Source organism: Rana temporaria, chromosome 3 (genome assembly GCF_905171775.1).
Source record: "Rana temporaria chromosome 3, aRanTem1.1, whole genome shotgun sequence".
In the NCBI taxonomy this organism is placed as follows: Eukaryota; Metazoa; Chordata; class Amphibia; order Anura; family Ranidae; genus Rana; species Rana temporaria.
Window position 1 is genome coordinate 331,937,638 of NC_053491.1, and position 24,592 is coordinate 331,962,229.

Consider the following 24,592-nt stretch of genomic DNA (forward strand, 5'->3'; position numbering starts at 1 on the left):
TGTTTGACCATTCTTCCAGAAGCGCATTTGTGAGGGCAGGCACATATGTTAAACGGGAAGGCTTGGCTTGCAGTCTCCACTCTAATTCATCCCAAAGGTGTTCTATTTGGTTGAGGCCAGGACTGTGCAGGCCAGTCAAATTCCTCCACCCCAAACTCACTCATCCATGTCTTTATGGACCTTGCTTTGGTCCAAATCATTTGGGGGGGGGGGGGGGGGGTGTTATTATGGTGTGGGATTGTTTGGCCCCTTAGTTCCAGTGAAGGGAACTCTTAAGGTGTCAGCATACCAAGACATTTTGGACAATTTTATGCTACCAACTTTGTGGTAACAGTTTAGGGATGGCCCCTTCCTGTTCCAACATGACTTGGCACCAGTGCACAAAGCAAGGTCCATAAAGACATGGAAAAGCGAGTTTGGGGTGGAGGAACTTGGCTGGCCTGCCCAGAGTCCTGACCTCAACCCGATAGCACACCTTTGGGATGAATTAGAGCGGAGACTGTGAGACAGGCCTTCTCCTCCAACACCAGTGCCTGACCTCACAAATGCGCTTCTGGAAGAATGGCCAAACATTCCCATTGACACACTCCAAAACCTTGTGGACAGCCATCCCAGAAGAGTTGAAGCTTATAGCTACAAAGAGTGGGGTAACTCAATCTCCCAGTAGTTCTGTTGTCTTGAGACAGTAGGGTGAGTGGACATTGTCAGCTTGGGGCTGGAAGTGTATTACTGGCATAATCACCAGGTGAAACAAAAGGATAAAAAGTCATGTATTTACCTAAATTAAATATTTCTAACTAAGCTGGACTTATATTTTATATGCAGTAAAGCATGTGCACAGGAAAGAAAGGATTTGGGGTCTGAAATGCTTCTGTCGTCTGCATGCAGCAGCAGCCTTACATCTTGGGGTTATGTGTGTATTCTATTATTCCCTTGTACTCAATACCTATTAGAGATGTTATCCCATTGCCAGGCTGCAGAGCCCCTGCCTGAAGTCATGGCTTATAACACTCTGGGGTTGATTTACTAAAAACTAGAGCGTCCAAAGTCTGGTACAGCTCTGCAAAGAAACCAATCAGCTTCCAGGTTTTATTGTCAAAGCTTAAAGGTTAACTCCACTTTCGTGAGGGAAAAATACCAAATAAAGAAAAAATAATATAGCGTATTCAATTGCGACACAAGTTATATTGTAATTGAATGTTATTAAAAATTGCCTTTCCTTTTCAATCTGCAGCGCTGTAATTTTCTGAAAATGCAATATGGCTACCTGGAGTTATTCTGTACACAGATTGTGTACTGAACACACCCCAGAAACATGATTTCCTGCTTGTGTGGTTGGCTCACTGATTTTCCCAGAAGTCTGCACTAAGATAAGATTTCAGGCATCCCCTGCAACAAAAATTTCATTTTTTGGTATGATACTTCTAAAAGAAACACAACTAAAGGGATGCAGACCCAGCAGCTTTCCTCATTAGTGCTCTGCTGGTGCCACAGCTAATTGATAATTATGAAACCACTCCCATTAGATTACGTTTCCCACAGGGGCACAGAAGAACACAGAGGGATTTTTCCAGAATAACAAAAGGTAGGAATATGCAACAAAGGTTTTTATAATCCTTGCAATGTACATAGATCACCCAGAGGGGAATGCTTTTTTCTCAACAAAAGTGGAGTTACACTTGAATTGAACAAGCTGAACTTAGAAGCTGATTGCATACCATGCACAGCTGCACCAGATTCTGAGTGCTCCAGTTTTAGTAAGTCTCCCCCAATGTCTTGAAGGTTGTCAAGACTGTCAGTTAACTAGCATTTACATCCTTTCACATCATCCTTGCTATATGACATCATTACTTTTTTTGTGTATCTGTTATCAGCAGTAGAAACAAAAAAATTGGTTTATTTTAGTTTAGTTTCTTTTCCGGCCTGTTAATTCGTAATCATTCGTAATTTTTCTAAACAGGATTTTTCGTGTTCGGACTAATTCGTATTTTTGCAAGCGTAATTTTTCGCTAAATTTAAATGATTCGTATTAATGTAAGCCTTATTTTTAGTTGATTTATAATTCGTACTTTCGGTAGAGTACATTGTTTTTCGTTGATTCGTAACTTTTTTTTTGGTTCGTCGATTCGTAATTCGTTGAATTGTAATTTTCCGTATCTCTCTCACAATGGCGCTGCCTAACGTGCGTCGAATGGATTTGTACTTTTCTAAATACATTGCGGTTATTTGTAACGATTCGAAACATTCTCATATTTTACTTTCGTTTTTGACATGTGGCTATAGCCTCCGCCCCTGTGCACCATTTTGAGAGGGAGTTCAGCATGGTGAGGGAGGAGCAGAGAGCAGAGAGTGTTATTGTTGGATGTGTGGTTGGGATCACAACAAGTCGACTTGCTGTTGAATTAGGCCGCATTAACGCAACAACTAATTATGTTGAAGGCATTCGGGCATTCGCTATTTGCAATATAATTTATTTTGAATGCGGTTTTATTAGTAATAGCTTTGTTTCGAAATTCAAATGCTTCCGAACCTCTGAAAGTTGCTAAATTCATCCGAATTTCGATTCGTTATGAAACTAATTGCTCAAGCCTGGCTGCATTCACACCTGAGTGTTTTGTCGCCTGAAGCATGAAGCTCCAAAACGCTAGAGGGGAAAAAATACATTATTCTCAATGGAGATGGTTCACATCTCCACTCCAAAATGCCTGACACCGAACGCCTGAAGCTCAAGCAAGTTCTGGACCCTTTTTTGTTGCTCTAATTGAGCGTATTTGTGCGTTTTTCTGCTATTAACATTGGTGACCCTAGACCTGTCCAAAATCACAATAAAAAACGCTGCGACAAATCGCGGTAAGAAACGCAGCAAAATCGTGGCAAACCACTATGCTCAGGTGTGAATGCAGCCTAATCAGCAGCAACTGTGACATGAGACAGGATGGTCTAACGGTCAACCTCACACCCAACCGGGCACTTCTTCTCTGACAGGGGGAGAATACAAGTAAATAGCCAAAAATCAAGTAATCTCAAAGAGATGAGAATACACAATTTAGGAATGCAGATTCAGAATATTACAGATGCTTATGATACATAGTACATTTTAATACACATTTCAACATTGGACCAAAAAAAGGATAGTTGTATAGAAAAGAATAACATTAGGTGTAAAAAACACCCTAAATCATGTGCTGACCTTGACCACTGTCGTCGGCTGTCAGCAGACTTCCACTGATCTCTGTAATAAATGAATGTTTTTGAAAGATAGTTACATTGCCAGTCTGTTCATTAGCTGAAACAAACGTATTTTTTTGTCTGCTGATGTTAAGATCCATGCTGACGCACGTACTACAGGAAACTGCAATCAGCCCCCAAAGTACAGTAGGTCTGCTGACAAGCCATAATGGCCAACATAGAATTGTTGGATGTGAAAAGTATGGATCTCTACTTCTGCAGTTTTCTGGAGAACTGTGCTAAGAGGAATATGGAATCTGCCATTGCTGAACACCTTCTGAAAGTACTAGTTTCCTGGTCTCATGATTGAGGGCTTTTTTTTACACCAGGTTCAGTGCAGGAGCATGAGTGAAAAATGTTGCCTGCCCAATTTTTGCACTCTTCATGCACATAGGGCAGCCGATTGAAATTAATGGAGTGCCACGAACGGGAAAACACAAAAAGTGCATGCTTGGACACACCTTATGGTATGAACGAGTCCTGACTGGTAGGCTTCATTAGTTTGCTTGAGTTCCTTTAGTTGGGCTGACAACTTTCTCTGTGCATCCACTTGGTAGCACTGTCAAGGGGCAAGGAAGGGGCATAAGCTCCTTCAAAGACAGAATTTTTTTCAATCACAGAAGCTAAATTGAACATTGAGGAAATGGGGAGAAGGTAAATACGCGTTCATGAGGTAGAGGCATAAAAGAGAACCTGTTGCTTTGCCATGAATAGGAACAGCACAGTTCCTTTAAGGTTTGTCGGGACTATTATTGTTAATGTCTTTTCACAGATTGATTAGCTGCAAGGTTAAAATGCCACCGATTATGACTTCACTCAACAGCTCCTGTAGAAATCAATAATAGGCTGGTCATGAAAGCCTGCCCTGATTAGCCAGCTGTCTACAGCTGGGATAGGAAATTAATACCTGTGCTTATCTTATGGATAGTTATAAATCATTATACATTAGAGGACTGCAAATGAAGTGGCTCATTAATGCTGATAAATAAACAGATGGCTTACATGGATACTGATGTGAAAATAACTCAAAGGTGCCGTCCCTTTCTCTTATAATAAACACACAAAAAGCCTAGACCACATCTTTCTAAAATATTGATTATTGAAATATTATCATTTTACTAAGCCAGATTTCCTTCTTCTGAACTCAGAACATGACAGCACCATTGCATATGAAGTGGCCATTTTCTCTGGTTCAAATATTATTTTTTTTTTTAATTATCAACAAAATTCCATTAACCACTTCAGCCCCGGACCATATTGCTGGTCAAAGACCAGGCCACTTTTTGCGATTTGGCACTTCCTCGCTTTAACTGACAATTGCGCGGTCGTGCGACGTGGCTCCCAAACAAAATCGGCGTCCTTTTTTCCCCACAAATAGAGCTTTCTTTTGGTGGTATTTGATCACCTCTGCGTTTTTTATTTTTTGCGCTATAAACAAAAATAGAGCAACAATTTTGAAAAAAATTCAATATTTTTTACTTTTTGTTATAATAAATATCCCCCAAAAATATAAAAAAAAACATTTATTTTTCCTCAGTTTAGGGCGATACGTATTCTTCTACCTATTTTTGATTGGTTTGCACAAAATTTCTAGCATTTACAAAATAGGGGATAGTTGTATTGCATTTTTATTAATAATTTTTTTTATAGTAATGGCGGCGATCAGCGATTTTTTTCATGACTGCGACATTATGGCGGACACTTCGGACAATTTTGACACATTTCTGGGACCATTGTCATTTTCACAACAAAAAATGCATTTAAAATGCATTGTTTACTGTGGAAATGACAGTTGCAGTTTGGGAGTTAACCACAGGGGGCGCTGATGGGGTTATGTGTGACCTGAAGTGTGTTTACAACTGAAGGGGGTGTGGCTGTAGGTGTGACGTCATCGATTGTGTCCCCCTATAAAAGGGATCACACGATCGATGACGACGCCACAGTGAAGAACGGGGAAGCCGTGTTTTCACACACGGCTCTCCCCGTTCTTCAGCTCCGGGGACTGATCGCTGGACTCCATCGGCTATCGGATCCGCAGGTCCCGCGGTCACAGAGCTTCGGACCAGGTCGCCGGAGCGTGCCGCGGGCGCGCGCCCGCGACCCCACGGCTGGGCTTAAAGGGCAACGTACAAAAAATGCCACACGCCGTCAATGCAGGTGCATCTGGATATGGCTCTGGGATCCCCCTGACGCAGGCTGGATGTCTCTGACCGGCTGTGGATGCCTGAAACAATGCAGTGGACAGACCTGGGAGGCAGCACCTCTCTCCTTGCCTCGTGTTATCTGAGAATCTTCTCAGATCAGCAAGATGGAGTCTCTAGTTCTTTTGCCCTGAGCAGGCTGTCTTTTGTAGTTCTGTCTCCATAGAAAGCTATGGGGCCATTTTAGATGGGGACTACATGTCCCAAAATCCTTTGCAGCTGCTGCTTGTTAAAGTCCTTCTGATTTGCTCCTGTAACTGTTTTTGTCATTGGTTCTCCTCTTCCTGCCAATGGATATGGCGTTGCCGGCTCTTCTCTATCATTGCTGGGTTGTCCGGAGGACACAGCAGCCAGAGCACCCTATTGTGGACTCTACCTTTAGACCCCTTTCAGACTGGGGAAGCAGATCCGTTAGCGGTAAAGTGCTGTAATTCTAGCAGCGCTTTTCGGCCGCTAGCGGGGGGCTGTTAACCCCCGCTAGCGGCCAAAGAAAGGGTCAAAACCGCCCATGTTGCGGCACTTCGGAAGCACTGCCTATTCATTCCAATGGGCAGGGTGGTGTAGATGCAGTGTTTACACCACTCTTACACCGCCCCCAAAATGCTGCTTGCTTTTTTTCCAAACCCGCAATCGCACCACCAGAGCATGAAAGCACTCAGGTTTTCACAATGGGGAGGCATGAGAGGCAGTTTTCAGGCACTTTACAGTCGCTATTTTGAAAGTGGTCTTATATTCAGGAGGTTTCCTTGGTGAGAGCGCTGCATCTTTTGATACATATTTAGTTACCATGCCTACAAAAATAAACTGCCATAATGCATATACTTGCCACCATAACACTGAGGAGTTGATCTACTAAAGGCAAATAGACTGTGCACTTTGCAAAGTGCAGTTGCTCTCCACAAGTTGCAGTTGCTCCAGAGCTTAGTAAATGACTTCCATCATCCAATCACGTACAAATACTGTATGCTATTTTTTTTATTTTCCTTGCATGTGATTGGGTATTCTTTGCAAAGTGAAGCTTTGCCACATTTACTAAGCTCTGGAGCAACTGCACTTGCAGAGGGCAACTTTGCACAGTTTATTTGTCTTAAGTAAATCAAGCCCTCAGCAAAGTGTATAATTAATAGACATGTGCACACTGAAATATTTCGTTTCCGAATTTCGTGTTCGTACGAAAAATTAATTTATTTAGTTACTCCCGAAATTCGTTTTTATTTATTTCGTTTTTCGTTAAAAAAATTCATTCGTCCGAAAATCCAAATTAATTTGAATCTGTCATTGAAGGCTTATGGTGTCTGTCTAATGTTCTAAGAAGATTCGACGGAATCTTTAAAAAAAAAGAAAAAAGAAAAGAAGATTTGATGGAATCTTTAAAAAAAAAAAAAGATTCGACAGAATCTTTAAAAAAAAAAAAAAAGATTAGACGGAGCAACGAAACTGTACGATGCTGCAATCGTACATTTTTGGTCGAATGTTCCGCCTACAAGCTATAGAAGAATTCCAATGTTGTATGACTAATAATAATTATATTTATTAATTATTATTACTAGTCAATCAACATTAGAATTCTTCTATAGCCTATGGGCCGAGCATTTCACCAAAAATGTCCTCTTGCTGCGATCGTATGTTTTTAGCTACTTCGTCGAATCTTCATGTCTCTCTATGTCGAATCTTTTCTCTCTATGTCGAATCTTTTCTCTCTATGTCAAATCTTTTCTCTCTATGTCGACTCTTCGTCATGTCTCTATAATGTAGAATCTTTTCTCTCAATGTCGAATCTTTTCTCTTTATGTAGAATAATATTGGACTAATAGAGTTAAGGTTAGGCACATTCGACCGCAACGAAAACGAAAATAAAGCATTTGTTTATGTCGGATCTTTCAGTTTTCGTTTTCTGTGCTTTCGTTATTGTTTGTTAAAACGATAACGAAAATACATGAAATTCGGACGAAAATGCATTCGGACGAAAACAAATGCACATGTCTGAAGCCTCGTACACACGACCGAGAAACTCGACGGGCAAAACACATTGTTTTGCTCATCGAGTTCCTTGTTAGGCTGTCGAGGAACTCGACAAGCCAATTTTCTCCATTCCCGTCGAGGAAAAAGAGAACATGCTCTCTTTTTGGCTTGTCGAGTTCCTCGACAGTTTCCTCATCAAAAAATGTACACACGACCGGTTTCCTCGGCAAAAAAAACAAAACAGCAAGTTTCTTGTCGTGTGTACGAGGCCTTATAATTAATGAACATTAACCCAATTTAGAGCACTGCCCAGGTACAAGCTGCTTGTATGAATGAAGCTGAAGTAATAGGGATTCAGCGAACATGATGTAAACAAACTGAGTTGCACATCAAACATTATTGATTTGTGGAAATGTAATAATTTATTTTAGATCTCCCCGCAGACAGCAAGACTCCAGGTTTAAAAGGGATAACCTAACATTAAATGACAATATAGGTTGGTAAAGAAAGGAAGAAATCGATAATTGAGTGCTAGACAAACTTTACAACACGTTCCTTTGAATTTACCGAGCAACAATTAACCCCTTTACCTCTCACTTATCAGTGTGAAAAGCCAAGCTTGCCACATAGGGTCAACAGACACTGAGCAACTTTGTCTCCTTTTTAATCAATGTATGTGTCAGGATGTTTGACTAAACCAATATTATGATGATAGGCTATGCTTGTAGTAGCTATGGTCTTTATGCATGTTTTTCGGACATTAGCTTTTTGAGTTGGGAGCTCATCATTGGTAGTTTTTAGCATAGATTTTTCAACAGTTAGAAGAGTCCCCTACTCAAAAGCATCTTTACACTAACCTCCCCTGTAAACCTAGCCATCAGAATAAAACACTTCCTGTGATCTAACCCTCATCTGAACACTACGCTTCTCAACTCCCACACTACCGCTTAGACATGTGCATTCGTTTTCGTCCGAATGCATTTTCGTCCGAATTTCAGGTATTTTCGTTATCGTTTTAACAAATAAAAATGAACTCACAGAATACGAAACCCGAAAGATCCGACATAAACAAATGCTTTATTTTCGTTTTCGTTGGTCGAATGTGCCTAACCTAATTCAAAGATTCGACATTATAGAGAGAAAAGATTGCTGCTGGAATTAAGTGGGGGAAGTAAAATAAAAATAATGATGATGATGAATGTTATTGGCTGATTGTAATCAAAGAGGAGGAGCAGTTAAATAGCTAGAACTAACTTGACAATTCAACATGAACGGCGAAGATTCGACAAAGCGTAGAAAAACATGAATCTGTCATTGAAGGCTTATGGTGTCTGTTGATAGTTCTAAGAAGATTCGACGGAGCAGCTAAACTGTAATCGTACATTTCCGGTCAAATGCTCGGCCCATAGGCTATAGAAAAATTCTAATGTTGGTTGACCAGTAATAATAATTAATAAATATAATTATTACTAGTGTTATACAACATTAGAATTCTACTATAGCTTGTAGGCGGAACTTTCGACTGGAAATGTACGATTGCAGCGTCGTACAGTTTTGCTGCTCCGTTGAATCTTCTTTGAACATTCGACAGACACCAAAAGCCTTTAATGACAGATTTAACCTTAATTTGTTCGGATTTTCAGACAAATGCAATTTCCAACGAAAAACGAAATAAATAAAAATGAATTTCGGGAGTTACTAAATAAATGTATTTTTCGGATGAAAACTAAATTCCGAAATGAAATATTTCAGTGTGCACATGTCTACTAACTCTACGTGATGTAACTGGCATTCTAGAGTTTACCCCGCTTAAGGAAATTTAATACGCGCATTTTACCATGCTATATGATGGCCCATTTGATCTGGTAAGAGGCATGAGCACTTGGTGTCACTTGGTGGTGGAAGCATTGTGAATTCATGAATGCGGGGATGTGAATGTGGATGAAGTGATCTGTGGATAACCTGCCCTTCCCTTTTTATTGAACTTTTTTTGTGGTGCACATTTATTTTAGCCCCTGTCTTATTGGACTATGATGGACTTGCTGGTTTATTTAGTAATGTTTTTCACCATTTTTTTTTTCATTTTATAAGTCTATTTCATTATCTTCCATTTTATTTATGTTTTTTATAACAATGATTTTCATTTATTAGCGCTGCTTTATTTATTTATCACACTTTTGGATTTTTTATCACAGACAGCTCAAGCGGCTGCTATAGTCACATATGGTTTGAAATAGCGCAGATATTGCACACGTCTTTCTGATATACCAGGCTTAAAGTGGTTGTAAACCCACTAAGAAAAAAAAAACTACAAGACAAAAGCATAACGAGCTAGTATGCATTAAATACTCACCTAAGATCGAAGCCCCCGCATCAGTCCCAGCCCACTGCACTGCCTGGCAACATGACTCCCGGAGTTATTTCTGGGTATCACTGGCTCCCGCACGGGAGATGCTGGCAATGGCAGGTCAGCTGAAGCAATAGCACGAACGAACCGTTGCTTCGTTGGCCCCTGGGCCAAGTAATGCTCTGGGGCCCCTACAATGGAGACAGTGCAGGTAAACAGACATCAAGTAGGTAGGAGGCAGACAAGCGGATCTTCCCCTTTTGGGTGGAGCTCCGTGTTAACTACATGAACAATCATTCTGTACAGCAAAGAAACAGTGGGGAAAATATGACATACATAAAAGTAACAAAGCTGCACTCTGACCCCTCTACACCCCAGATATCCCCCAACACTCTGACCCCTCTACACCCCAGATATCCCCCCAGCACTCTGACCCCTTTACAACCCAGATATCCCCCCAACACTCTGACCCCTCTACACCCCAGATATACCCACAGCACTCTGACCCCTCTACAACCCAGATATCCCCCCAGCACTCTGACACCTCTACACCCCAGATATCCTCCCAACACTCTGACCCCTCTAAATCCAAGATATCCCCCCCCCCAGCACTCTGACCCCTCTACACCCTAGATATATCCCCAGCACTATGACCCCTCTACACCCCAGATATCCCCCCAGCACTCTGACCCCTCTACTTCCCAAATATCCCCCCAGCACTCTGACCCCTCTACACCCCAGATATCCTCCCAACACTCTGACTCCTCTACAACCCAGATATCCCCCCAGTACTCTGACCCCTTTACACCCCAAATATTCCCCCAGCGATCTGACCCCTCTACACCCCTGATGTCCCCTCAGCACTCTGACCCCTCTACACCCTAGATATTCCCCTCCAGCACTGAAACTATATACCATAGGATACCCCTTGTGACCCCACTACACCATTACATCCCTGATACCCCCTACACTGTGGCCTCTGTACATCCCTTCCTTCGAGTCCCAAGCATTCAAGCTGCATGGGGCGGGGTCAGAGCATCACTGGCACTCCGGCCCTGCCCCTCCCTGCTGGCTGTGAAATAATAGGTATCATTCTACCACTGCCAGCCTGCCTCCCCTGTGTATCCATCACTCTCAGTGCCATCATGAGGCCCTCAATCACGAGGCAGAGTGGGCTTAAGGACCAGCTGCTTTGGGAAAAGTGAAGGGGCCCCCCATGCAGCTGGGTGTGCCCTCTCATTAAGACAGCCCTGGATACAGGGGATATCTCCTAAACCATGCAGGTTTAGGAGATATCCACGGTAGCTACAGGTAATCCTTATTATGGGCTTGCCTGTAGTAAAAAGTGTTTTCTAAGGGTTTACAACCACTTTAAGCCTCTTTCACCCCCAACCCTACCCTCACACTATCCCTCCCTGTAATCTGACCCCAACCTTCCAACTAACCCTACAATAAACCCTAAATCCAACCCTAACACTAATCCTCCCTGTATCCCCACTTGGATACTCATTTGTATTATAACTCTAACCCCGTATTGCCCCTCACTTCCCCTTTCCTGTCGCCAGAACAAGGACTGATGGGATAATTTTCTAACATAAAATCTAAAAGTTCGAAAAACACCTTTTTAGTACAATCAAGAAAAGATACAATGTCTGTCAGTTTCGTATTGCTGTCTGTGCCCCCCAAAGGGTAGATCTTCCCCTGTGAGTTCCTGTTACTGTCAGAGATTGGTTCATGTGTTATATGGCAGGGAGCAGCATCAATATGGAAAGTAGTACAATGCAACAACCCAAGAAATGGGTCGTAGAGCCAAAAAGACATTACATAGGGCAGCTGAAATCGACTCTGAAATGAAGCCCACTCACTTTTCTTTCTGTATAGGTTCCTCTGAAGGTACATTTGAGATTACTCCATTCAGATTCCCTATGGCATATTGGGTTTAGTTCAGAAGCCATCCAAAATTCCATCAAGCATCATGGGTTATTTATGCCTAAAATGGTGGAACAAGGTGCAGGTAAAACAAATTGAAATGATATAGCATTGATAAACTAGCAACATAATTGGGTGGGTTTACTAAAGGCAAATACTATAGACCGTACACTTGACAAGCGCAGTTGATACAGAACTTGGTAAATGAGATGAAGATTTACCTTTTAAAGAATACCCAATAACATGCAAGGAAAATAAAAAAAAACATATTTTTTTGCTTGCACGTGATTGGTTGATGGAAGTCAGCAGAGCTTTCCCTCATCTACTAAGCTTTGGAGCAATTGCATTGTCAGCGCAGAACTTGCACTAGCAAAGTGCATAGTCTTTGCAATCAGAATGATAAAAAACTCAAAGACTGGATGGTTAAATGCAGTCTTTTATTGTCAAGCTTAAATATAGTTTATTCTGCTATATACCTGTAAATGTTATATTGGCTGTAATACAGATTTGTTTGGTTATATAGCTATAACACAACCTTAATTTGCTTAGTTGATAGAAAGGCAAACATAGCTTGTTTATTGGTTATTTCTAGAAACTTAAAGCGGAACTAAACCCTACCATCCTTTACACCCAAGGAAGCTACCATCTTAGTCTCTATGTGCCCTGCAGTTGCCATGGTGCAGTACATGTGATCAGCTAGGACACCAGCTATTTAATGGTTTGACAGTTTGGTTTAGGGCACATACAACTTAGACAATTATCATTCACGACATACCTTGAATGTAACTGTTTTGGGAAGTAGTTAAAGTGGCACTTTGCCCATAACAACGTATAGGGCGGCACAGTGTAGTGGGTAGCACTCTAGTCTTGCAGTAAAAAGGGTCGCTGGTTCAAATCCCAAACATGACACTACCTTCTCCCTATGCCTGTGTGTGTTTCACCCGGGTACTCCGGTTTCCTCCCACACTCCAAAGACTTGCTGATAGGCTAATTGGCTTCTGCCTAAATTGGCTCTAGTATATGATTGTGAGTTAGGGACCTTAGATTGTAAGCTCCTTGAGGGTAGGGACTGATGTGAATGTACATTGTATATGTAAAAGCACTGCGTAAATTGATGGCGCTATATAAGTGCCTTAAATAATAATAATAAAAAACAATGTCCTTTAGCAAACAACATAAACTCCATGTGAATAATTATGCTACCATATTGAGTGTGTGCTGTAAATTGCCTCCAGCATTGCTCCTGTTTTTTATTGCTATATATATATTACACACATATGTATAAGGGAGCTTTTTATCTGCCAAAGGATTTGTAGTTGTGTCCACCGTTTACAGGATTCTACTACACTGAGCAACCCTGTCCTGTAGGGCAGAAGACCTGATTTTTACCCCTGCAGTTAAAGCGGAGATCTCCTGCCAAAAGTAGCAAGATAAATGAATAACCCAATAAAAGTTAAAATGACAAAACCTACTTTTGCTCCAATATTTAACTTTAATTCAAAGATTAATCTTGCAATACTGTACTTGCAAAAAATAATAATTTTTCTGCTGTTGGATGTCCCTATTCTGATAGGCAGCATCTTTCATTTTACCTTCTCTGAGCCCAAATTGTCCTGGACCTACCCCTTTAGCCCTGTACACACGATCGTTTTTTCTGATGAAAACAGACCGTTGAATAGTTTTCATCGGACAAACCAATCGTGTGTGGGCCCCATCGGTTTGTTTTCCATTTTTCCATCTTTTCTTGATTGTACTAAAAAGATGTTTTTCGAACTTTTAGATTTTATGTTTTACATTTTTCCTATGGATAAAAAAAGATAGAAAAAAACGATCGTCTGTGAGGAAGTCCATCGGTCAAAAAACCACGCATGCTCAGAATCAAGTCGACGGATGCTCGGAAGCATTGAACTTAATTTTTCTCAGCACGTCATAGTGTTTTACGTCACCGCGTTGGACACGGTTGGATTTTTGACCGATGGTGTATAGGCAAGACTGGCCCCGTACACACGACCAAGTTTCTCGGCAGAATTCAGCCAGAAACTCGATAGGAGCCGTATTCTGCCGAGAAACCCGGTCGTGTGTACACTTTTGGCCGAGGAAGCTGACGAGGATCTCGTCGGGCCAAATAGAGAACATGTTCTCTATTTCCTCGTTGTTCAATGGGAAATTTCGGCTCGCCAAGATCCTCGGCGGCTTCACAAGGAACTCGACGAGCAAAACTATGTGTTTTGCCCGTCGAGTTTCTCGGAAGTGTGTACGGGGCCTGATGAAAGTCAGCTTAATTCGATATCTGACGAAAAAATCCATCGGATTAGATTCCATCAGATATCCGATCGTGTGTACTGGGGTTTTCTGTTTATGGACAATAAAGGAGAAACAACACAGTAATGAGCTTATCTCCCTGCCCCCCCCTTCTTGTCAGCGCATGTATTGATTGGTTCTTTGTGCTACTTCTTCCTCTCATACTTCAGCCCTGCTGTACAGATACTGGAAGAGGTTGATATCAGGTCAAGTACTTACAGTCCCATATTAATTTGTGTCTTCTGTATCAGCCTAGAGTTCTGCTCTAAGTAACTTAATTTTTCCCCTGTCTTTGATTGGACAGTAAAGGGGAGGCAACAGGCTGAGTTCACATCTCTGCTCTTAAAGATACCTATTGTGCACTGCTTGCATTAAAAAATACATGCAATAATGTATTATTGCATTTTGGTCTTAAGCCGGATTGCCAATGGCTTCAGTACTTTCTGGGTCGCTGACTTGGAATAAGTATGCAGACCAGTGTATGCTTTTCACCACTGATATTTGGCTTCACCTGTAACTGACATCTGCCTGTTTTACCTTTCAGGAAAGACCAGAACAAAAGACAAATACCGTGTTGTATACACGGATCATCAGCGCCTAGAATTGGAGAAGGAATTTCACTACAGTCGCTACATCACAATACGCAGGAAGGCAGAACTTGCAGCTTCATTGTCACTAACAGAACGACAGGTAATCCATTTATATATACGCACCTCCCTAGTGGCCCCCCATCCTCCCTCCAACCCAGGGCTGCAGCATCCATCAGTATCTTTGGCATTCGACACTTCTGGGAGTGTCAGATGCCTGTGTCCCCCACTGCATGTTGTGGTTCCTTCTTTCAACCACTGTGATAAAGGGGTTCAGTTGATCTTGATTTATGAGCTATTTGTGTACTTTACTACATAGAGAGCCTTGTGTTTAATTTGTTCAGCAATCAATTGCAATTCCTATTGATTTATCTCTAATCATTTATCAATCATAGTATCAAGATTGAGCTGCTAAAAAAGAAAAAAAATATATATTTAAAAAAAAAATACTGTGTGCAGCTAAAGTGTTCCGCTTTGGCTTGAGAAAATGGGGCAACCCTAGGTTAGAATGCTTAGTAAACCTAAAGCCTCATACACACGATCGGACTTCCAACTGACTTTTCCGTGGATTTTGCTCCAAATGGCGTTGTCTGTGAACTTGGTATACATACACACGGTAGGACTTTTTCAGCCAACAAACACGAACATAGTAACGTAATAGATGTACTGTACTACGTGGTTTTACTGCTCTTTACCGTCACCCTTTGGGCAACTTCTGCTATTGTTGTCTGATCTTTAGCATTGGTTCTGAGCATCCGTGTTTGTACTTTGGACTTTAGTCCGATGGACTTGTGCACACACGATTGGATTAGCCGACGTAGGACATTTGTTGCCGGAAAGTTTGTCGGTTCTCACAGCGAACATTTTTCCGATGAAAAAGCGAAAAAGTTTATCCAATGGAGCGTACACACACAGTCGGATTGTCCACAAAAACAGATCCGTCGGAGGTTTGTTGTCAAAAAGTACGATCGTGTGTACGGGCCTTAAGGCACCAATGAAAAATCAACAGAAAAAAAGGAAGGGAGGTCAGAAAAATAAGAAAGGAAAAAAAGGGTAAGGCCTCGTACACACGACCGAGAATCTCGTCGTAAAAGAAACATTGTTTTCCTCGACGAGGTTCTTGTCAGGTTTGTCGAGAATCTTGACAAGCTTTCTTTGCGTACACACTGTCAAGACAAAATCTCGTCGTTCTCAAACGCGGTGACGTACGACGGCACTATAAAGGGGAAGTTTGATTCCACTGGCACAACCCTTGGAGCTGCTTTTGCTAATCTCATGTTACTGCGTGTTAAGTAAAAGTTTGGTGAGAGACGATTCACGCTTTTCAGTCTGTTACAGCGTGACGAATGTTCTATCTCCATTATGAACGCTACTTTTACCGAAGGTGCATTCCCGTCTCATACTTTATTCTGAGCATTCGCGGGTTTCTAAGCATACACACGAACGTGTTTCTCGTCGTAAACCAGCCCGACGAGAAACACGACGAGGAAATTGAAACTCCCGTCGAGAAAAAAGAGAACATGTTCTCTTTTTTTCTCATCGAGATCCACGGCAGTTTTCTCGACGAAACACATACACACAACCATCTTCCTCGGCAAAAAAGCTCTCCCACCAAGTTTCTTGATGGATTTTGTCGAGGAAATTGGTCGTGTGTACAAGTCCTGTCTCAATAGAATGCATCCCCGGCTCAAACTCCAGGTTATCAAACACTGAAACCAAGGGGGTGTGAAAAGAAAAGAGGGGCCTATCCAAAATAGCCTAGAGTGTACATTTAACCACTTGCTGACCTGCCACTGTCGTTTTACGGCGGCAGGTCGGCTCCCTTGCGCGAGAGCACTTAATATATCGTAGGCTCTCGCGCAGGCCACTAGGGGCGCGTGCGCGCTCGCCCCGACCCCGTGCGGTCCTGTCAGAGAGAGAATTGCTGATCTTCTGTTCATACAATGTATGAACAGCGATCAGTCATTTCCCCTAGTGAGTCCACCCCCCCCCCTACAGTTAGAACACACCCAGGGAACATACTTAACCCCTTCCCCGCCCCCTAGTGTTATCCCCTTCACAGCCACTGTCATTTTTATAGTAATCCAATGCATTTTTATAGCACTGATTGCTATAAAAATGTCAATGGTCCCAAAAATGTGTCAAAAGTGTCCGAAGTGTCCGCCATAATGTCGCAGTACCGAAAAAAGATCGATGATCGCCGCCATTACTAGTAAAAAAAAAAATATTAATAGAAATGCCATAAAAATACCCCCTATTTTGTAAACGCTATAACTTTTGCGCAAACCAATCAATATTATTGCGATTTTTTTTTACGAAAAATATGTAGAAGAATACGTATTGGCCTAAACTGAGGAAAAAAAATGTGTTTTATATATTTTTGGGGGATATTTATTATAGCAAAAAGTAAAAAATATTCATTTTTTTCAAAATTGTCGCTCTATTTTTGTTTATAGCGCAAAAACTAAAAACTGCAGAGGTGATCAAATACCACCAAAAGAAAGTTCTATTTGTGGGGAAAAAAGGACGCCAATTTTGTTTGGGAGCCACGTCGTACGTCCACGCAATTGTCAGTTATAGCGACGCAGTGTCGAATCGCAAAAAATGCTCTGGTCTTTGACCAGCAATATGGTCTGGGGATTAAGTGGTTAAATGGCAGTACCAAAACTTTTTATATCAGGATTTTGAAAGTCTAAAAATATACTCAGGTGCAATAACATCATAAATGGCAAAACATATCCCTATTGTTTTGCAGCAATCTTCTGAAGGCAAAACATATTGTTGTTGCAGAACTGTGGCTCCAGCATACTCATTTTTCTTACACATAAAACAATAAATGTATTTATAGTTTTATGAAATCTGAAATTCTGGTCTGTACTGCTTTTTGGTGGGATAATTAAATAAAAAAAACTTGAGTTTCTTAGGAACATTCAAAAGCAACAACAGAAAAAAATATCTAGTGATCTATCGAGTCTGCCTCTTTTTTTATTTTATTTTGTTTCCTGTTTTTTTGATTGTTTTATTTATAAAATATGAGTTTCTTTTTTTTCTCCTTACCTAGACTGGAAATCTGTTCCCAGCATCAACTACTCTTTTAATTTTGAACTTTCTTACTGCTAGTTTGAGGTCACGTCTCCGTGTTCTTGATCTCTCCTGAAATGTTTTACCCCCCAAAACTTTTACCATTTTTTTTTTTGCCCATCTCTGGGCTTGTTTTATCTTACTAATATATTTTAATAAGTGAGGTCACCAAAACTAGACACGATACTGTATGCTAATTTAGGTCTAACTAAGGATATACTGTATATAGGGGAATCAGGACCTCTTCCCTCCGTTTGGAGGAAAGAGGTCTTCCTCTTTCCTACTTTTGATCTAAACCCAAGAACAACAAATCTAATATGTATTACATTTCAGCTTACCAGTCCTTAGATGTGATGGTAGCACTAGTTTTATTTATTTATTTTTTTCCCTTCGTTTTAACCTGTTGATCCTGCCTTAGGGTGACCATTGCTTAGGATAAAGGAGGAAAAGGGGGACACTATAAAACTATATAGTGACCCACAGGTCGGACTTTAGAGGCACAATAAACAGTAAAAAAAAAAATGCTAAATATTGCAAAATGTATTTAAAATGTATACATGGTACATAAAAAAAAACATTTAGGAGAATTAAAAACATATATGGAGGATATTTGATGAATGAATGAAAACTTATATAGCGCAGCACATGCAAACTTAATCGCCTCTGGGTGATAAAGAGTGAGTCCATGTGGGTCAACTCGTTTCGCCGCTAGGCTTCATCAGGACACATCAGGATCTTTGGAAAAGGAACGGGTCTCACTATCTTATGGAAGAAGATTTAAAATGTATCCATAGAGTTGCGAAAGAAACGTATACAATGGTATAGAAAATATTTGAATTATTTACAGGAGCTAGTCGCTCATATATTCCACACAGCAAATATTGTCGCAGATCCAAAAAGGAGGGCATCAGATGAAAGGGGGAAAAGCTATATTTTAACAGGTAACTAAGTATGAGTATCTGTTGGGATTGGGGGTCAAGATGATGTATAGGACCACTAGAAAAAACACAGAAGCACACCTCATATGTATAGGGAAGCATTTGGATGAAATCCAAATAAATCTAGTCCCTTAAGGCCATTAGAGGCTGGTGAGCATAGAAGCATGTCCCTCCTTGGAGATGGAACCAGTGGTCCTATACATTATCTTGACCCCCAATCGCAACGGATACTCATACTTAGTTACCTGTTAAAATACAGCTTTTCTCCCTTTCAAATTTCATACATGTTTTTAATTCTCCTAAATGTTTTTTTTTATGTACCATGTAGAAATTTAAAATACAAAAATGTGTAAAAAAAGGGGGGAAGTCACTGACTTCCCCCCTTTTTTTACACATTTATAGGGATGGAGGCCTATGGTTAGTGTCTATCATATGCCTCATTCAAAGTCCCAAACCCCCCCTTTTAAAACGAAATTTAAAATACATTTTGCAATATTTTGCTAACATTTTTTCACTGTTCATTGTGCCTCTAAAGTCCGACCTGTGGGTCACTATATAGTGTCCCCTTTTTCCTCCTTTATCCAACTCTTTATGGATGTGGCCATATAAGTTATTTTTCTTAATTTACAGTGACCATTGCTTACACACTGTACTGTATCTATAGAGCAGCGTTGTCACTCTAAGTACATTTTTTTGTTCATTCGGTGGGCTGAATGAAAAACAAAATCAACACATGGATTCCCCAGTCCACACAAGCAAGGTGAATTGAGGAATCCTCACTGCTGTGCTATTGTTTTGCACCACCCACTTTAACCTGTTCCTTACTGAGTCATTGTAAAATGACGTCGGCAGGAACCTTTCATCCCTCCGGGTAGACGTCATATGACTTCCGCACGCTGCATCGGTCGATACGCGCCCGATGTCCGCCGGACACCCGCGATTGCCCGTTTTCACAGCAGGACCGTGGATCTGTGTGTGTAAACACACAAATCCACATCCTATCAGAGGAGAGGAGACCGATGCGCGTTCCCAATACAGAGGAACACAGATCGGTCTCCTCCCCTTGTGAGTCCCCTCCCCCTACAGTTAGAATCACTCCCTAGGGAACATATTTAACCCCTTGATCGCCCCCTAGTGTTAACCCCTTCCCTGCCAGTCACATTTACACAGTAATCAGTGCAGTTTTATAGCCACTAATCGCTGTATAAGTGTGAATGGTCCCAAAAACTTGTCAAAAGTGTCCGATATGCCTGTTGCAATGTCACGGTCACAATAACTATTACTAATAAAAAAAAAAAAATGCCATAAATCTATCCCCTATTTTGTAGATGCTATAACTTTTGCGCAAACCAATCAATATATGCTTATTGTAAAAAAAAAAATCCCCAAAATATGAAGAAGAATACATATTGGCCTAAACTGAGATTTTTTTTTTTTTTTAAATAAAAAATTGTGATATTTATTAAATCAAAAAAATATTGTATTTTTTTTTCAAAATTGTCGCTCTTTTGTTTATAGCGCAAAAAAAAAAAATACTGCAGAGGTGATCAAATACCACCAAACAAAAGCTCTATTTGTGGGGAAAAAAACATAAATATTTCATTTGGGTACAGTGTTGCAAGATCGCGCAATTGTCATTCAAAGTGCGACAGCTCTGAAAACTAAAAATTGGTCTGGGCAGGAAGGGGTTGAAAATGCCCTGTATTGAAGTGGTTAAACAGTAAGTTTGTTAGGACCAACCTAGGCCACCATCAGACCTTACATTTCCATAAATGAACTGTTTTCATATCAGTGTTACCGTATTATTACAGGTCAACCAAGCTACAGGAAGGGAAGAATTCCTACACATCATTTTATATTCTGATTTCTTTTTTGTACAGGTAAAAATTTGGTTCCAAAATCGAAGGGCAAAAGAAAGGAAAGTGAATAAGAAGAAAATGCAGAACCAACAGGCCAGCACCACAACACCAACACCCCCCGCTGTAGGCTCCACCGTTGGCATGGGCCCTCTTTGTAGCAGCAGCAACAGTAACATGGTATCACCAAGTGCACTGACTATAAAAGAAGAATATCTTCCATAAATTTTATCAGGCCTTCAAAACTGGGACTCAAGAGGATGCCATATATTCATTCTTTGCAGTGATCCAACAAACCCGTATGCTAGAAGAAGAGTGCGACATTTTGGTGCCAACTGTTGCAGCAGAATGGAAGACACGTCTTATTTATCAGAAATGTCTAAAAGGAAGAACTGTCCTTGCTGCCCATAGCAGCCAGTCAGATTCTCTCATCCATTCTCTCACACTGCACAGGGAGAGTAAACGTGACAACTTGACTGATTGCTGTGGACCAATAAGAATAGTTTTTTTTTTCTACTTTCTAAAAGAACTGCTGGTACGATTTCATTAAATATCTAGCACGAGAAAAATAATTAATTTGTACCCAAACTGGACTCTCTCTTAAGTAGTTTGTTTTAACCGTATTTAAAAACGAAATTGTAATCTAAAGGAGGCATTTTTGTATGTTGTATATTATGTTTTTTTTTTTTTTTTTGTTCTAATAACTGTTTCCTTTTTGGGTAAATTTTCGAAAAAATTGTGTATTTGTGAAAACCACTGTAGAAATCAAGTGGCCTAATTGCTCAGATAATGAAGTCACAGGCTTCAGTCCTTCTAATTTAAAGGGTCACTATTGTTGAATGCGTGCATAATGTAAACAGTGTGTATGTTTATATATAGATTTAATTAGGGTATGGTGGTTATCTATTTTCTAAAGATAAAAGTTTGCACAAAAGTCTATTTTTATTGTTTTATTGTTGGAATAAAAGCCATTCAATGGTAGAGTTGTAAAGCCAATTGGTATCACTTATCACTGTTTATAATGAAAAAATATTAGACATTTATTACAAAATTTCACAACTTTTCCAATATTTCTGGAGCCTCTTCTGTTATGTGCCCCTACTGTCAGCTAAAATATTCCATTTTCACCCATTAGATCAGGGTCTTCAAACTACGGCCCTCCAGTTGTTCAGGAACTACAATTCCCATCATGCCTAGTCATGTCTGTGAATGTCAGTGTGTTACAATGCCTCATGGGATGTGTAGTTCTACAACAGCTGGAGGGCCGTAGTTTGAGGATCCCTGCATTAGATAGTGCAAGCTCCCTCCATGTTCAACTGGTCCAGTGCTTCTCTGACTTTTCCGGTTCTCAGCTGATTCAGGATGGGTTCTGTTAATTGCAAGATGCTAATTGGCTGCTAATTGAGCTCCTGACTTAGGCCAGGTTCACACTGGTCGGACAAACGCTCTGACATTGGGAGCTCATGTCGACTGACGTGTGAAAATCAATGTTTCCCTATGAGAGCCGTCTTAACTGGTCTGACACAAGTCGATCCGACTTTGAAAATGCTCCCTGTACTACTTTGGTCCTACATTGATCCTACTTCAGCCCATTGAAGTGGGACCAAAGTAGGATCCTTGTCCTTACCATTTGACTTTTGACATCCAACACGGTGATTACAGCAGCAGTAAAAGGATTTTATCTCACACTGGGATTGTTGTGATTGGTCAAAGGACAAGTAAGACTATCACAAAGTCAGATCAAAGTAGTATCCTGTTCATTCAAGTCGGATGGATTTAGGACTATGACTAAGCACTGATCGCAGTGTGAAACACCCTTTGCTGTTATTTGTAGTGCATTTTCCAACCACTGTTTTTTAAAAATAAAGACAACCTAAGGTTTTTTTTGGAGGTGCGGCTGTCCATCCTTTCAGCTTCTACATTAGGACTGATGTAGGACTGATGTCACAGAGCAAAGTAGGATGAAAGTCGTGTGAGGCTGGGTTCACACTTGTCCGACAAACATGTCGTATGACATGTGAAAATCAATGATTTCCTATGGGAGCCGTCTTAACTGGTCCGAAAATGCTCCCTATACTACTTTGGTCCGACTTTGATTCTACTTCACTCCATTAAATATCGTTGAAGTCGGATCAAAGTCGGATGCTTGTCCTAGCCATCCGACTTTGGCATGCGACATTGTGATTACAGCAGCAGTAAAAGGAATTTATCTCACACTGGGATTGTTTTGATTGGTCAAAGGACAAGTCAGACTATCACAAAGTTGGATCAAAGTAGTATCCTGTTCATTCAAGTCAGATGGATGTAGGACCAATGTAGGACAGATGTCGCAGACCAAAGTAGGATGAAAGTCGCATGACTGTCGTGTCGTATCAGTATGAACCCAGCCTAAAGCCTGGTACACACGATCAGATTGTTGGTCAACAGAGCACAACGCTTTATCCTGGCCTAAGCCAACAAGGCCCAGGGCAGCACTTTGCAGGAGGGCAGCACGGAAAGAGTCCTCGCCGACTTGCACTACAGTGTTAGTGTAACACAAGCTGCTTCTAATTTTGACTGTCCTATCATCCTGGACCACAAACCTTCCTCACTGTGCTATGTGTTTTATGCTGCACCATTGGCATGATTAAATCTTCTTAGTCCTCTCCATAAAATTACCAGAAATTTATGCTTAAAATAGAACTATAGGCAAGACTTTTTTTTTCCATTTTGGATAGAGTAAGGGGGGCTATAGCCCCTGTCAGTTTATTTTTTACTATTCCGGTCCCATTTCAGAGATTTACCTTCACTTCCTGCCCCAAAGCCAAACAGGAAGTGAGAGGAAATCTATGCAAATTAAGGTAATCCAATGCCCCCCCCCCCCAGGCCCTAAGAACTAGTGTCCCTACTCAAAATTTTCAGGGTGGGTCTTAAACAGAAAGGGGTGTGGCCTTGATAGGAAGGGGTGGGTCATATTTAAATTAGGGGTGCACGAGTTTAGTCAGGCCTAGGGCAGCACAAAACCTAAATACACTACTGACAGAGCATCAGACTTTTTGAAACAGTGGCTCCTACAAAACTTTTGTCGCTTTTTGGATGTGACTTTCATAGACATCTGTGCATGACAGTGGACAGATGTCTTTTAAGTCGCACCCGAAGTCACACTGACAAGCGGCTTTGAAATTGTGCGATTTCAGATGAAGCCATTCGATTTCAAAGCCGCAGTCAATGTGAACAGGGGGCTTAAACTGTGACCAAAATCAAAAGTGTCACAGAAGCCGCAGGCTCAATGCACCAGGAGTGAGCCTGATTTACCTAACAGGTAAGTATAAATAGGGTAACACATCTGCTCAATCAAATGGCTTCTGCCATGGTGTTTTTTTTAGTTTTTTTTATAATCAACCTTGGTTGCTGGATGGCTTTGTAGATTCCCAATTGTGATTTTTTTTCTGTCTGTGGCTTGCACCATGATCTCAGTATGTAAAGACATCCTTATCTCTCCTGGGAAAGCAATTGATAAAGGTTTCAAGTGTTGAAATAGCTGGAGACATAGAAAAACATTGCTTTGGTGCTTGTTAACTTGATTTTGTGATTAGAAATAAATGAGAGCTGCAATTGCTGGCCTTCTTTTCAAAATGCCAGTTGCCTAGCTATTTGGAGGAAACTGGTGATCCTTGGTGTGCTGGTGAATATCTACTTATCCATGTCTGAATAGACACACGGAGCTGCAGCTTGGTATAATAAATGCTTGCTGTGGGGGGCACTCAACAGGAGGGGGGGGGGATAGTAGTGCCAAAGAGGGACCCGAGAAGAGGATTTGGGCTGCTCTGTGCAAAACCATTTGACAGAGTAGGTAAGTATAACATGTTTCTATGTTTCCTCAAACAGCCGAGGCAGTCGTGCGCATCGCTGGATAGAGATGGGGCTCAGGTAAGTATTACGAGGACTTAGGGAGGCTGCTGCACACATAATGCATTAAGATAAAAAAAAAACTTCTGCCTTTACAACCACTTGTATAACAGCAAATTTACTCTGTTATACAAGCTGTACACTCACTACTTTACATTGTAGCAAAGTGTCATTTCTTCAGTGTTATCACATGAAAAGGTATAATAAAATATTTACAAAAATGTGAGGGGTGTACTCACTTTTGTGAGATACTGTATATCTTGTCTTATTCAGG

At 40.9% G+C, this 24,592-nt stretch overlaps 1 protein-coding gene across 1 annotated transcript in view; it reads left to right on the forward strand.

Annotated features, from left to right (window-relative positions):
* Positions 1 to 21,426, forward strand: part of CDX1 (caudal type homeobox 1) — a 46,976-nt gene extending 25,550 nt beyond the window's left edge. Inside the window, exons 2-3 of the mRNA XM_040345014.1 lie at positions 14,513 to 14,658; positions 20,455 to 21,426. Coding sequence (XP_040200948.1) covers positions 14,513 to 14,658; positions 20,455 to 20,655 — 347 coding nt within the window. The 3' untranslated portion in view covers positions 20,656 to 21,426. The remainder of the gene's footprint in view (positions 1 to 14,512; positions 14,659 to 20,454) is intronic.
* Positions 21,427 to 24,592: the final 3,166 nt, after the last annotated feature.